The sequence below is a fragment of the Pezoporus wallicus genome, unplaced genomic scaffold (genome assembly GCF_028554395.1).
Source record: "Pezoporus wallicus isolate ANWC-B61680 ecotype Strahan unplaced genomic scaffold, APGP_CSIRO_Pwel_v1 contig_6814, whole genome shotgun sequence".
In the NCBI taxonomy this organism is placed as follows: domain Eukaryota; kingdom Metazoa; phylum Chordata; class Aves; order Psittaciformes; family Psittacidae; genus Pezoporus; species Pezoporus wallicus.
The window spans coordinates 2,069,112-2,084,993 of record NW_026639755.1 but is presented as its reverse complement, the minus strand read 5'-3'; the positions used below and the strand labels follow the sequence as shown (position 1 = coordinate 2,084,993).

The 15,882-nt window shown below is 42.6% G+C and overlaps 1 protein-coding gene and 1 long non-coding RNA gene across 2 annotated transcripts in view; one reads left to right on the top strand and one right to left on the bottom strand.

Moving 5' to 3' along the window:
- The first annotated feature begins 4,811 nt into the window (after positions 1–4,811).
- Positions 4,812–15,882, top strand: part of CFAP91 (cilia and flagella associated protein 91) — a 37,174-nt gene continuing 26,103 nt past the window's right edge. Inside the window, exons 1-9 of the mRNA XM_057416025.1 lie at positions 4,812–4,936; positions 5,700–5,767; positions 8,387–8,544; positions 11,225–11,308; positions 12,876–12,932; positions 13,824–14,005; positions 14,714–14,891; positions 15,218–15,375; positions 15,634–15,816. Of these exons, the coding sequence (XP_057272008.1) occupies positions 4,822–4,936; positions 5,700–5,767; positions 8,387–8,544; positions 11,225–11,308; positions 12,876–12,932; positions 13,824–14,005; positions 14,714–14,891; positions 15,218–15,375; positions 15,634–15,816 (1,183 nt within the window). The 5' untranslated portion in view covers positions 4,812–4,821. The remainder of the gene's footprint in view (positions 4,937–5,699; positions 5,768–8,386; positions 8,545–11,224; positions 11,309–12,875; positions 12,933–13,823; positions 14,006–14,713; positions 14,892–15,217; positions 15,376–15,633; positions 15,817–15,882) is intronic.
- On the bottom strand, positions 8,461–15,312 carry LOC130602813 (uncharacterized). The gene is made up of 3 exons (XR_008972987.1): positions 15,201–15,312; positions 10,049–10,220; positions 8,461–9,020 (listed from the first exon to the last, which is right to left on the bottom strand). It is a non-coding gene; the product is annotated as an uncharacterized LOC130602813 (long non-coding RNA).

The window sequence follows — 15,882 nt, the reverse complement described above, 5'->3', positions numbered from 1 at the left end:
TGCAGCCCAGCAAATCATCCAAATGTCATCCCTGTTCATTAAGAAACTTATCCAAAGCTCATCGAATCCAAGTGAAATTAAGTATATGAATAGCCTTCACAGGATGCCTGAAATATTAGTAAACTTGGGGTTTTGTCACAAACTGGACTTCTCTGAACCGTGGGCTGAAAATGTCCTTAATTCTGCCTTTTTTTACAAAAGTGCAGCTCAAAGCCATTACTGAAACCTTTCAGCAGGCTTTGAAGCAAATCCTTTTAACTGTGATCACTGAGTATTTTCTCTGAACTTTGACTTTTTAGGCTATTCTCATCTGTAGATTGCTTTTAGTACTCAAAATGGGCCAGCAGTCATACTAAGAAATGCAAAGTAAGAGAGAACAGGTCTCCCCTTAAAGACTTTAATCTGTTTTCAGCTGTTGTCTCCCAAAATGCTTCTCTTAGCAGAGCTAACAGCACAAAGAAACCAAAGACCTTGGCAAAGCTCTATTCACCACATCAGTACTCCAAGGTCATTTTTACAAAAGATGTTGCAGGTTACAAGTGAGGTATTCTACAACAGATAAGATGCCTTACTATAGCCAAAACCCAGCAGACAGATAAGGCCTCACTCCACAAAATATTAGATTTCACAGCATCTGTCTTCTCACCCCTTCTGGAGGCTTATCTCAGCTTCCTGCCACAAGAACAACCACGTCTTCATCCTCCTCTTTTCCCCACTCTCCTTCACCACCTCTTCTCGTGGGCTGGGAGGAACGCCCCCTTCTTCTGGATTAAAAACCCAGCAATCACACTGACTGCAGCCTTGTGCTGCTGCTTTCCCATTCTTTCTGAATCACACCTTTGGAAGGAGCTGTTTAGTTAGTAAACCGTGTGGGCTTACCTTGGGTGAGTCCAAAGGCCAAATTAATTTGATCTCATTTCACATTTAGTAGAAGCGCTGAACTGGTGCCACCCAGGTTAGACGGCGATGGACCACACATGGAGAAATGGTGACATCCTGTGGCAAAAATGGGAAATGGCTGTTATTTGACACAGAGCAGAAGAGGACCATCTGCATAACTCAGTCTAAAGCCAGATGGATTACGTCTTGCCAGGGGTTTCACAGGTCCTCGTGGATTGCAGGGGGGAAATCACATTCAAGAAACCCAGTTCCCTCCCAGGCTTTGGAGGACAGAAGGAACACACAAGTAGACTCATCATCTGTTTAGCTCAACTTCTTTGCCTCCTCCCCTCCTATCCTGCCTTTCCACACCCCTCCCCACTTTTTCAGCTCCACATCTAGGCCTCTCATTTTCTTGTCCAGATTACTTCTGCTCCACTTTACCAGCTGCTCACCTTGTCTCTTCCTCCTTCCCCTGCACACTGCTACCACCCTTCTACTAATTTTTCTTTGCTCAGCCAGCCAAATTTCTCCTCTAAAACTGCACTTTCACATCCAATCCATCTTTTCTGTCCAGCTATTCTGCCCTTAAGGAATGCCTAGTCCCACCCTCCTTGCCTAAATCTTCCACTTTGTCTGATTTTACAGTTCAAACACATCAGCAGGTCATCACAAGTCCCTCAACAGAGCACCAGTAATTCATCTTGAAGCAAATTACACCATCTTATCTCAAGGTTAATGCGAGGTAAAATGCATTTGGCTCAGGCTCTTTCACGGGCAGCTGAACTAGTGCACTTCACCACAGTTTTTCAACATGTCCTGGCACAGAGTGACTCCTGCAGAGTTACACTCGGTCACTGCACAGTAACTCCCAAAGGTGTGGACAGTTTGCTCATACATCTGAGCACCTGGAGTCCCCTCAGAGCCAAGTGGCTATAAATAAAAGCAGATAGACAGCACCCCAGCTCAGTTACACAGTCTTGTTCTAGAAAAGCTATTACTGGGAAGAAACCAACCAAAAACACCCCAAAAAATCATGCTATGGCTGCAGGTCTGAGGGGAAAGCCCATCAGTCAAGTTCTTTGAAAACTGTAGCAAAGAGCTTCTTTTTTGTTGGAAATGGCTGATCTGCATTTAAAAAATAAACAACCAACCAAACAAGAAGACCAATTCAGACCAAACCTCACCACTTGACCATTGCGGTGTATTCCACAGCACACACCAGCATGTCAGGGGCCCTGGCCAGGTTTTGCTCCAGTTGCAGCTCCACAGGAATATAAAGACTTCAGGCAAAGAACATTCAAGATAGCAATAATCATAACACCTTTCAACACTTGTAAGGCCATTCGCTGTTCACATCTGTCATTCAGAGGTATCTCAGAAATGTTCGTTAAAAATAGGCCAGTATTCCACAAACAGCCCCCCTATCTAATCTAAGCAAGCTCCATGAACCTAAACCTTGAGCTTTTAGCTCAGCCACATATACCTGCCACCTCCCATGAATAAGTATTAGTCTTCAGGGAGTTATGCAGTGACCTGAAAACTTTAATCTTTCCTCTTCTGACAGGGTAGTTTTCTGCCACATCAGTCTCCCAAAATAATTCCCCACATAGTCTTTCAGCTGCGACACCAATAGATCAGAGGCAGTGGGGCCAGGCAGCTTATAGTGAACAAAGAAGGTAGCAACTAACATTGAGTCCAATTTAATGCAGTTAAAGTTAATAGTGGGACTACAGCTTTTGGTCTTCCACAACTCCAGAGAGCACTCATCTGTTATGCTGCGCCCTGGCATTTTGTTGTACTCTGTTCATGTAATTATTCTGTTGTTCTTCTCCACCTGGTTTCCACTGAGTTCCTTCCCAGAATCATAGAATCACAGAATAGTTAGGGTTGGAAAGGACCTTAAGATCATCCAGTTCCAACCCCCGTGCCATGGGCAGGGACACCTCACACTAAACCATGCCACCCAAGGCTTCATCATATCAGACGTCAAATCAGATGTCAAATCAGGCTTCCCTCATCAGAAAGATGAAAGTCCAGGCCACCTGCATCCAGTCAACTCTTAAATGGGAAAAATGTGAGAGGGTGGAGCCCACAAAGAATAATTTTTTGGCCAAGGGACAGTTTACACACCTCATTATGTCAAGGCAGATGTCCAGCATGGAAAAATTGCAGCATGGAAATTACAGAGTTCTAATGAATGAGATACAAAAAAGGAAAACTCAATCATGAGAAATTCTGGGCAACTCTGTTAAAAAATGACTTTTACTGTCGATAATTATAATAAGGTATTACACTGTAAAGTTCTTCAGTAAAATGAGAGTCTTTACAGCCTGCTGAGTATCCTTAGGGCACTGTGGAAAGTAGCATCCTGCAGATGTCATTCAGCCACAAAGCTGTAACAGCATTCCTTAGTTCAGACCCACATCCAAATACTCCATCGACCTACACTGAAAGAAGCTGTTGCTTCAAACAAGTGATGGGCCTTTAAGAAGTAAACCAACATTCAAAGTTGAATTAAATGTCTATGTATAAACTGGCAGAGCCAAGGAGTTTGGAACCACAGCCTGCACATTGCTCTCCTGTGATGAGCACTGAGGGGCCAAATTTTATGTCAGGCATGAAAAGCTGTGAATAATTCTCTGATATACAGAGTTTTATACACAAAATAACTAACATGAGGGACCTGCTTCAAGAGTACAGGCAGAGGAGAGGGCCCACTTGGAATTCTGCTTTTTATGTCCTATTCCAAAAGAAGTCTTGCACCACTGCTTCCAGATCTCCTTAGGCTGACAAAAGCGTTAGCCCCTCCTGTTTTAACAGCATAAAGAAGTTCCAACTTTGTTCCTCATAGAAGATGGTGACCTCCTCCTTGCAAAAACAGGAACGTTTTTTGAAGCACGATACTATTTTGTAATGCTTTGTGCAGGGCTCTCAAGGCACTTTACAAATGCAAAACCACCTGCAGCCTCTCTGGGCTGGTAGGTAACAAACCTATTTTCACCAGTTTATGGCAGCAGAAGTCATAAGCAGTGACAAGCAAAGCCAGGAATAAGAATATTTAGGCCTAAATCCAATCCCCAATTGCTAAACAGCTTTTCACAGAACGGTTTGGGTTGGAAGGGACCCTCAAAGCTCCCCTAGTGCAAACCCTCTGCAATGAGCAGGGACATCTTCAACTAGATCAGGTTGCCCAGAACCACATCCAGCCTGGTCTTGAATGTCTCCAGGGATGGAGCATCCACCACCTCTCTGGGCAACCTGTGCCAGTGTTTTATCACCAACATGGTAAAGAATTTCTTCCTCACATCCAGCCTCTTTCAGTTTAAAACCATCACCCCTCGTCCTGTCACAACAGACCCTGCTAAAAAGTCTCTCCCCGTCTTTCTTACAGGCCGCTTTTAAGAATTGAAAGGCTGCAGTAAGGTCTCCCTGGAATCTTCTCTCCTTAAGCACTAAGTGAGGGCCCAGGGGAACCGGAGAGCATCACAGCAAACACACCTCCACCCTGTTTCCTCCACTCCTCCCCGTCGACCATTCCCCATCCTCCTCAAAGGACAGACAAGCCGCCCCACACCAGCTTCACTGTGAAGCCCAGGACACGGGCTCTCCGCAGCTTCTCATGTGGAGAGCATGAACACCTGCGCCTCCACTGTCCACGCCGGGGTAGGGGAACGCCGGGCACCGTCGGCTCCCTCCCCGCCCCGCCTGCAGTAGCACAAGATGGAGGCGGGCAGGCCCCGCCGCCTAAGAGGTCTTGGTGCCCGCAGGGGAGTCACAGACCCCGGGATCCGCAGGAAGCGGCGGTAGAAAACCCGTGGGGTGAAGCCGTCCCCGGGGAAAGACCCGAGCAGCCACCAGTGCAGAAGGGGAGCGCCGGCCTTCACAGTCATTCCCCGCCGTAGGGTGTGTGTCATTCCCCGGCCCCGCCCGCCGGTCGCCATGGGAACCGCAGCCGGAGGCGCCATGAGCCGCGCGGTGACCGGCGCTTTGCAGGCCCAGCACCTTGGGGACGGCCGACAAATGGCCTCCGGTCGGACCCTCTATTACCCCTACGGTACCGGGTCCGGCCCGGAGGGACAGTGGCTTCACCCGCGCCCCCTGCCCTGTCTGCAGCCCACGGGGCGGGGGAAGCTCCGCAGAGAGGGAGGCCGCGTCCAGCTCCCCGGCGCGGGGTGTTGTGTGCTGGGGGTGGTGGCGGGAAGGTCGTGAGGCGGCTGGTCTGCCCGAGCAGGCCCCTCGCTCTTCCCGGGCCGTAAGATGAGGTTCGCGGTCAGAGCTGGCCCCGGGGTTGTCGCTGGCCGACCGGCAACGAGCTGGGTCGGGAAAGAGGGGTTGGAACGGGAGGGTGGAGCAGGGCAGAGCTGTACAGCGGTAAAGCCTTGGGGTTGGCAGCAGTAACGTACCAGAGGCGAGGAGAGTCTTGGGACTATAGAACACCTGCGAGCTGGGGGAAAGCCAACACTAGTTCTTTATGCTGGAGGGAAGCATCGTTTACAGTGCATTTCCACTCATTACAGTGCTTGCTTACTTCTGTGTTCCTTCTGTGTAATGTCTTCACTTTCTGTTTAAGTGATTCCAAAGAAACATTTTTCTTTGGTCGTGCTCTTGTTCTACAGAACAGCAGTATTTCAGCTCTGAGGCTTACTTTGTATGATGGTGGAATTTCTTTGGTATGCAGACATGTATTTCATTTTTTTCTTTCCTAGTTTGTTTTATACTGTCTTTTTTACAGACTTTTAAAGGTGGAAGTGGAGCCTGACCGTTCACACAGATTCCTCAAATATGTAACTAGTTCCATTTGTTCACTTATCTTTCAGACCCTCCATACACACTGTCAAGTAAGAAGGATCATTCGAAGTCAAATGCCCTTGTTGGTGATAAAGTGGTAGGTGTTAGCCAAAGATAGCTCACTTGTGCACCTTTTATTTCTGTGTATACGCATATATACATGGGTAGAAACTCAGTTCTAAGCTGCCCCTTTAAAACCAAAATACAAAGCAAAGGAAGCAGTTTTATCTAAAACAAGACTTAATGCAGGGATTTACCACATCCCCTGGCCTAGGGTGACTCTGCAGCAGCAGCCTGGAAATGCCCAGTTCCATGTCCTGAGTAATTTCCTAAATTGTGTGTCAGTGGTGTGACCAGCCTGACCAGCAGATCAAAGGAGGTGATCCTGCCCCTCTGCTCTTGTGAGACCCCACTTGCAGCACTGTGCAGTTCTAGTGTCCTCAACATAAGGACATGGAGCTGTTGGAGCAAGTCCAGAGGAGGCCACAATCAGGGGGATGGAGCACCTCCTGTATGAAGACCGGCTGAGAAAGTCGGGATGTGCAGCCTGGAGAAGAGAAGGCTGCGTGGAGACCTCAGAGCAGCTTCTGTTGTCTGGAGGATGCTAGAGAGGGACTCTTCATCAGGAACTGTAGCAATAGGACAAGGGGTGATGGGTTCAGACTGAAACGGGAGGTTCAGGAAGAAATTCTTTACCGTAAGTGCGGTGAGGCACTGGCACAGGTTGCCCAGGGAAGTTGTGAATGCTCCATCCCTGGCAGTGTTCAAGGTCAGTTTGGACAGAGCCTCGGGCGGTATGGTCTAGTGTGAGGCATCCTTGCCCATGGCAGGGAGCTGGAACTAGGTGATCTTAAGGTCCTTCCCAACCCAAACTGTTTTATGATTCTGTAATTCTATGATTTATAATAGATTATCTCCAAATGCTGTTAGCAGCAGCTGTTACTAAGATCTAAAAAAGAATTGGACTGTTGTTCAAGCAGAGCTGTTAAAATGTGTTACTTCACATGTTTCCTCCTTACCTTGGAATATACTTAAACTGCAGCTCAAGGTAGCATACTTAGTTTAAAGTGAACTAGGTAGTAACAGCTAGGTAGCCTGTAAAGGTTGCACACCCATCCTAATTCATATTATCTTCCTCACTAAGCCCTTAATTAGCCCACTGTTAGCTCCCTACTGCTTTTGCTGCCCTGCTATCAGTATTCACCCTAGTTAGTTTAAAACCAGTTAGGGCATGTCTCTGGGAGTTGCAGTCGCACGATTAGACAGCAGTGATTGATGGCTGGACAGGCTGCATATAGGTGGAATGCCAAAGGAAAACAGACTTGGTACAACTGCATAATGAATTGGATTTTAAACAGAGTCCTCTTGAAGCTGTGCACTTGACTGAGCCTGCAAGGCAGGATGCTCTGAGCTCTGAAACTGCATTGCTGTACAGTGAGGAGAAAATCCACGAGCAGCTTTCCATTAATGGAGTCAAGGAACATTTTTTAAGAGTACTTCTGGATGTCTCTTACCCTATTATCTCAGTTTCTTTCCTACGTCTACATGAAAAAAAAAACAACAGTTTGTTTGTCTGCCTCTCTGTAGAAAGATACACACCTAGAGCTGGAAACATTACCTGTCATTACAGAGATACTTGCAAGAGTATTGCTGTGTTAGCACTGAAGGCCAGACAAAGTGAGGTGGCATACTGTCACTAATGTCATGTCCCAGGTGTGATGTTGTGGATGGGTATGGTGACAGACTCTGACTTGCGTGAAACATGGTTTAAGCATATGAATCGGCAAGGGCACAATGTGCAATTCAAAACAGTGCAACTTTGAATTCTTAATGTATAGGTTCACAAAATGAGTGGACAGAGTTTGGGATAATACTAGTTTGTAGGGTTTTCCAAAGTCCTGAGGTTGAATTCCCTTTGAAGAGAAATGAAACAAAAATGCAGTCTCACGCACAGCAAGCAGCTGGACATAGTTGGGAGTCCAAATCTTCATCATCTGACATTCTCTTACACTCTGGTGAGTTAGTGTAGTCAGTCACTACTACCCCATCCAGGTTAGCACCAGATGAAATAAAAGGGGTGATTCACAGTTCAAATCTGATTTCAGGCTTTAAAGAAGCTCAAGCCAGTATAGCTACATCACTTCTACTTGAGTCATGATTGCAAAGATTTATTTGCAATAATAAATCTGGAGATTTAAGGCATATCTACCCAGGGAAATAAGTACTTAGAAGGAAGGGTGTGGATTTTTAATGTGATCATTTTTGTTTGCTAACTCCCATGCAGGTATTTTTAACACAGGCTAAAATTGTTACAGTATAAAGTAAGTGGAATATGTTACTTCATTTCCAGAGCAAACAAAACAGGAGGAAGCTACATGGGGTAATGTGCTGGAAGCTCACATCACTGCGCATTCACAGTTACTGCACACTAACATTTTTATGTAACGAACCATTAGATCCTCAATTTTAAGTGTAAGCTTGGCACTGGAAAATGGCCACAAGACATATCTGTGTGTCTGCTGCTAGTCTGGTATGCTCCACATCTTGCGAAGTACCATCTAACCAGCTGACATCATTAACATATGTATGCCTGCTTCTTTCCCCATCTCAAATGTGTAGTTGTGTAAATCACAGCAAGCTGAAATTCTGATCTCTTCACTGCTGTTTGAAATCACTTAATCACTGCCACTCTTCTTTGTGTCCATACAAACATTAGGTAAAGGCACCAGTGCTCAGAAGTATGTTTAGAACCTTGATCCATTTCCCAAGCTATGGTGTGTGGTTGGAAGGCAAAGATCCAGTACCTTCATTTATTGACCAAAGACGGAAAGGGAGTGCTCAGCATCGCCTGGTGGCTCTTCAGCAGCTTGCTGCGTAAGTGTTCTATGGATGATTTCAAAAACCCATACAAACAAACCCAACAAAACCCCATGCACACTGAAGTGGAGATGACTGCAATTTGCTCCTACTTACATTTCCCTTGAAATGAAGAGATTGCAGCTGTTGTGGAGTATGGTTGCCCATCTGTTTCTTACAGGGTGGATGTTGCACATTTCTTCATCTCTTGTGTTATCCACTTTGCAGAGGTTGCTGGGGAAGGGAAGAGAGTTATTTCAGTCTTAAAGATCAGATAAGTTATGAACTTGACTTCAATGACTCATGTGTGTTACTTCAGCAGGAGCTGTTTCTTTTTAGTCCAGTGCAGGTTTTAACCAGCACAGTTGCAGCTGGTTAGACTGCTTTTGTTGCTTATTCATGGGTGTACAAGGCCTGAACCAGGACACCACATTTTTAGTGCAGGGGTGTCTTAGTTAAACTTTCTCCAGGCATCACAATTTGGGCTTCTGATTCTGCAGATGTTAAAAACCAAACTTCTGTGTGTTTTGCCACACCATGTGTTCTTTGGAATCCCCTAGTAGCTGTATTCAAGATTGCAGGCATCAGCCTAGTTGTTTACAGAGGTTTTTGATGCATTAGCAAGCTAACTGTAGACCACAGGCTTTTCAGATGATGTGTGCTCTGGGGTTGCTGGTAGCCGAGTTCCATCGCATGCCAGACAGTAATCAAAGATGGTTTCAGGGTGATACAGCACCTGGTTTTGTTCAGTTTTGAAAGCATATTATTCTAATTTTCATAATAAAATAAGAATTTTTGAGCCTTTTTTTTTTTTACTATTATTTTCAGCATTTCACACTGTCCCCAGCAAATGAAAACCTCAGTGGCTTTTTCTATTTTGACTGTTATTCTGTAACCAGAACTAATTTGACACCTGCACTGCTTTAAAATTGATTTACATTTCAACAACATGTATTTGCAAAATGTCTTGTAATTAACAAAAAAAAAGAGAAATCCATCCCCTCTGTTTCAACCTGCATGGATTGACACTGTTGCTGATACAGAAGATAGCATATTTCCCAGCTGCCTTCTCGGCAGTTGCATTGCCTCTGCAAGGTTACCAGGAATAAATGCCCATTTATTTCAGCAAAGTCAGCAAATATAAGTCAAGGACATGCAAGAGGCAGGATCTGTGGAATAAAAAGGGCTGTTTCACTGGGTTCCCATTGTGCCTATAACTGTACCATAATAGGATGAACAGCTTATGCTAATAAAGTTAGATCATAAGAATAAGTGCCCACCTGTGCTGAATGAAACATAAACCCATCTGGATGGAGCAACAGCCTGATATGTGAAGAGTCAGCTAGTAGAACTAGCCATCAGCTCCATTATCTCATTTGAATTACAAACACAACTTCACAATAACAGGTTGATTAGTGCTAAGCAAGTATCTCAGATTACTGCACTGCATCCCAAAACATTTTCCTCTCTTTTGTTAAATGACAGGGCTGAAAGCACTGGGAAGAGATGTCTTTAAACTTACCTTGGCAGTAAATTGTATGTCACGGGAGGTTAATGAAGCATATCTCTGTAGGCTTTGCTGTAATAGGTGGCCATACAGTGGCGCACGAAGTTCCAGAGTGCATCTTGCAGGGCTTAGATGAGGTCTTTGAAGACAAGCGATCTCAGCATGGAATCCTCTGGTTCGATCCCAGCTGTCAAGCAATGTTATGTATTGTTAATTGTGTCTCTGTAAATATATCTCTGTATTTAAAATTAGGCAATAGCAACGAGTTCCAGCACCCACAGTCCTGAGGTCAGGTTTCTTAAAAGCCACCCAAAAAATGGTCCTACAAAAAATGACCTTCAGGACTTGCCATATATATATATATATAGCTTAAGGAAATTACTTACCTCGGTGGCATGGTATGGGCTTTTGGTTTTGGTTTGTTTTTAAAAAAGAACTTCTGTTTCTTGTCTTAACCACCTTGCAGGTTGAGAAGAGAGTAAGACTGGAGGATAAAGTGATTGTGAGATCAAATAGGAGTCCTGATGCATAGCTTTCAAAGGACTCAATTCTACCCATTGTCTCACTGACTACCTTAATGAGGTCTACCTCATTAAAATAAGCTTTAAAATAAAAGGCTCAAAGATGTTCTAGGGAAAAACTTAAACAGTCTGCCTACTTTAAATTCAAAAATGGGGCAAAAAATGAAGACAGACTGTTCTTGCAAAAGATATGGTTGTTGCAGCACAGGTTTTTGAAACATTAACATGGTCATCCTTATTTTAGTCCTTTATTGGAGCATTCAGATTGAAATTGCTGATTCTAAAATATTTTACATTTACTCAAAATCTCTTCAGCTACTTTTGAAAAGTAGAAAGCGAAAGTCTGCCCCTTTGTTCATTCTACTCCTTTACACAGATTTTCTGTTATGGAAAGTTTTTTTACTCTTAAGGAAATGCGCTTGCTTCCCCCACTCCCAACAAAAGTAGTTAACAAGGTCAGGCATTTACAACTGGCAAATGCTCTTCATGACAGGCACGTAAGAAAGTTTTATTAAAGGCAGCAAACGACCATTTCTTGCTCACACCTAATGAGAGATATATATGAAGTGTCAAAAAAGTAGAAAGATAATTAAAAAATAAGAAGGGCATAGCAAAAAGATGAGAACTGCTCTGAATGTACTTAAATGATACCCCATACTTTGGCTTTTAGAGCTCGATCTTCTCTTCAGATACCTCATATTGTGTATGAAGATCCTGAAGTTAGTGGAAGGAATCGCTACAAGTATTTTGCACGGTAAGGAATGACCTGATTTGAAGTTCAGAAACCTGCTTTTGTGCTGTTTAAAAAGCACCTAAATAAATGCCAGAGCCTTATTTCTTTCAGTCCTTTGTGTCAGTTCGATTGCTGCTATGGAAAATCTAAATAGTAACCAAATCTTTAATCATGAGGTCATTTTAAATTCATGCTATGCCAGAATTTTTCAGATAATGTTCAAGCAAAGCTGTTAATATGTGTTACTTCACATGGTGCCTTCTCACCTTGGTATATACTTAAACTACAGCTCAAGGTAGCATACTTAGTTTAAAATGAGCTAGGTAGCAACAGCTAGGCAGCCTGTAAAGATTTCAAACCCATCCTGATTCTTCATACTAACTTCCTCACTAAGCCCTTAGCTAGTTAGCCTGTTCTTTAGCTCCCTACTGCATTTGCTGACCTGCTATCAGTATTCACACTAGCTAGTTTAAAATCATCCAGGTTTTAGACTCAGATAATGAGTTACCGTATAAGCAGTTATACCAAGCATTCTGTACTTAATTATTTGTAGAAAGCTCTGTGCTGTAGATCCTCTTACACAAAGGAAGAAGATGCTCACAAAGCCCTTGCAGCTCTCCAGACTCCTGCAGAGGTGCCTTCTTAAGAAGGAACCTTTTAACTCCCAGTTTCTGCCAGTAACAGAAAGGCAGCAAAGGGAATCCACGATTAACTTTTCATCGATGTCCTCCATTGCAGAGCTGCTCTGCTCCTTCCCGAGTGACACTGCAGGTCACCAATGGACTCAAGATCTGAACCAACAGCTAGCGTATAAACTTTGTCAACTTAGTCACATATTCTTTGAATCACTTTCGCTATTATAGACAGCAGCTATCAGCAATAGGTCCACTTTAAATATAAAAAAAAATTCCAAGCTTAATAAACTGAAGTTCTTTATGGATCCTTTAACAACAACAACAGAAGGACAAAGATGATGCTATCTTTTGTAATTTGAAATTAAAGTCTCTCAAAGGCTAAGGGAAAATGATAATGAACTGCAATATGCAAACTATAAGAATGCCTAAGAAGGAATTATTAATAATGTCATTGATCCCATATTACTTTCAAGATAATTCAGAAAATACAGAAAAAAAAAAAAAAGCAATCAAATTAGATAAGTTCAACCCAGCTTACCTTAGCAGCTGACGGTAGGAATTCATTTCAGGACTTACTTCAAGAAGTTATAAGAAAAAAAACCCTCTCAAAAACCCAGAGTGGAAAAAAGTAAACTAATCAGTGAAGCATACACAAAATGTTGTGAACACACTCAAACCTAGCTTCTTTTAATTATTGCCTTGTTTTGCAATTCCACTTTCTGCTTTGACAGAAGAACACACAGACATACCGGTGAAACTTTCTCTGTTACTCCTTAGCCGTGAAAGATTTACTTAATATTAAGGCACAGTTCATAAACATGCAACTACAGAATCTGAGATATGGAAAAATCAGTGTAACTCCATTAAAATTTGTGGACTGCAGTTTTTTCTAAACCTCAATGATCTTTTATGCTCATGGTTGTTGTCTTACATTTGCATTCTCTCTCTTTCAGACCTCTCATCACTTCTTATAAGCCGCTTCCACTAAATATTACTTATTCAATGGCACAGTAAGTAGTGAGTTCTGGAACATTACTGTTGTAATGCGTCACATCTCACCAGAAAAAGGTTGGGGAACTAGCTGGTGTACAATATTTTTCATAATGAACCAACAGGAAAACTTGTTAAAGAGGTAAGATTTTGTTCACCATTGAGAATTCCTGACGAAACAGGTGACTTGTGTCAGAACTTGCTTGCTATACATGAGTAGTACTTTGTGTAAAGGACATGTGCTTCAAATGTGTTATGATTATGTGACCTGAAACAGAAAGCCAAGTGTGTCTGAGTACTAGTAGAGATACCAATGCAAGGAAGATTCTTCCCTACAGCAATATTATTGGAAAATCTTTGATATTTTATTAAACTGTCTGTGATAGTTGCAATACTGTTCAGTGATGTAGAACATTCATGAAGGAGTCTGATGATGTTTTCAGTGGGGATCAAATTTTGAGGAGACCTAAGAAGACTCATTTCCTAGTGGAGTCATGGACATTGCACATGCTTAGATCAAAATTGAATTTTCGTTCTGGAATTGTTGGAAAGAGAATTATGTAAGCTAAATTGAAGCAGTCCTACTTCTTCTAACACTCAACTATTAGTTACTTCTTTTGCCCATTAAAAGCAATGTTTTAGAATGCATACATGGGGAAGACTTGCATGTGATGATAACTTGTGAGAGCTGAAACAAGATTTCTGGATTGTTTACATAAGGAGGGAGGTTACAAAGACTCTGTGTAGCCTCAGTCTGCTTTTACTAAAGACAATGGAGTTAATCAATGTAAATCAATGGGAGCACAAACACGTTTGGATATCCTACCTTTGACTTAGTGTTTCTGTTTTGTTTGTTGTTGCTTTTTTAAATGAATGTGACTAATATTCTTCCATCGTGCATCTCTTTTTAGGACAGAGCCCTATGTTCATTCACATATAGGAGACAGCAAGGTCTTTAGTCCCAGGTTACGAACTTTGGGCACACAAACAGATTACAGAGATGGTGAAGCCCAGACGGATCCCTATTCCCCAGAGTATGTAGTTCCTAGTGGCTCAGTCCCTGAACTTCTGACACTTGCTACACTCACTTGGGGTGAGTTGGGAAACTGAGATAAATTATAGCAATTATATCATCTCTTTAGCAGGAGGTTCTTTGTTTTTTCAATGTCAGGTTTCAAGTCTGTTGCCAGCTTTGGAAGGCCTTTGTTGTCTTCCCTTGGGGCACAGTATTTTATCTGTTTTTTTAAATAGGTATGGTATTTTCTTACTTAATAGCGCTGTTCTGGGGTACTTTATAAAGAGTTTTGGTATTACTCAATATGGAAAGTTTGTATGTTTTACAAATATGAACTAGGAGCATTTTTTCCATTCACCTACCATTCTTCACCTGTTCTGAGTTAAACATCAGTAAAAAACAGTATGAACACTGCTGCCCCAGAATATACCTGTGATCCTCATCTCCCACTGTTCCACCTCTGATAATGATGGACACTGGACATGCCAAAGGAAGTGCTCATTCTCAGAAAGTGCTTTCTTAGAAAAGCTTTTCCTCCTTTGCCGCCTGCAGTAGAGGAATGAAGTGCTAGTGTTAATGTCAGCTAAGCCACAGCAAATGCAGGTCCTACCATTCCTCATACTGTAAAATTTTACTGGCCTTAGAAGCATGTACTTCAGGTTGTGGACAGTTCTTTTTGTGTTTAACGTGAGCTTGTGCCCATCCAGCCCTCTAATACTTTTTGTTGGTGGTTATTTGCTGGATTCACCATTCTCCTAAGGAGCTACTGTTTCTTGTCCCTCTAAGGTCATGGTCTACCAGCAGGACTAGCTGAGGTGGAGATGATTGAACGCGCCCGGGAAAAACGTGCTTGGGAAGCAACTCTTCCAGCCATGGACAGTGCCTCAAATATTGAGAAAAGGAGGAAAATGATGGAGGATATGGAGAGGAAGGAATGGGCCTTTAGAGAACAGGAAATAGAAAAGTAGGAATCAAAGTTTATTTCTTGAAATTGTTGGCCAAATAGAAAAGGAACAAGAAGATTTAGGGGATTGGCTGAAAGGTGCAAGTCTTTCATTTCTGTGCAAATCCCCTGATTTTGGGAAGCGATGTATTTGTTAGATTTAATATAAGACAGCGCTGCCACAGTACTTTTTACCAGTACTAAACTCACTGGTTAAAATGAAAGATTAAATAGAAGATACACAGTATGAATTACATGTAAATTAGTTGGTGTGTAGTATTTGATGATGACAGCATTGCACAGAACACTGCAGAATACAGTAGGTCATACCTGGCCTTTCTTTGCAGGTTACAGAAGGTTCGACTGGAAGTCTTAAAGAAGCTGCTCTGGAGGCAAGAGGAGAATCGGAATGAGCTGGTTGCCAAGCGCTTGGATGCCCACTGGCAAAATCATCAGAAAGCTAAAGAAGAGAAAATGAAAAAGATTCAGGGTGCCACTTCATTGAGTAAGTTTGAAAAATGGGAGAGAGCAGTATGACACTTAGTTTTCAGACAAGGCATTTCTATTTTCACAAGGTTGCAGTATTTATTCAAGATGAAAAAGGTTGCATCCACAATATCGATATGCATGGCCAGCATTTGTTCTGGTCAAACAGATAATGTTTTTATATTAACTAGAAAAAGCTCTTGTGAATTTCCAAAGATATGGCTGGTTTAGAATGATTTGTATGAAGAACTTTTTCACATTTGTATTTCTTTTCCAGTGCTCAGGAAACTGATAGCTAAGAGGAAGAATGTAATGGGGAAGCTGGAGAGACGAGATATCATCAAAGAGTATATTGACTTTGCATCACAACCATACGCTCCTTTGTCTAGAATTGGTTATTTTCCAGACAACCATTCTGAACGTTACATGTTAAAAAACTTCTATCTTAACACCTTTGCAGGTAAGGCATTTTGGAAGACTTAATTTCTATGACATATTTAGTTAAAATATGAACAAACCTCAAATT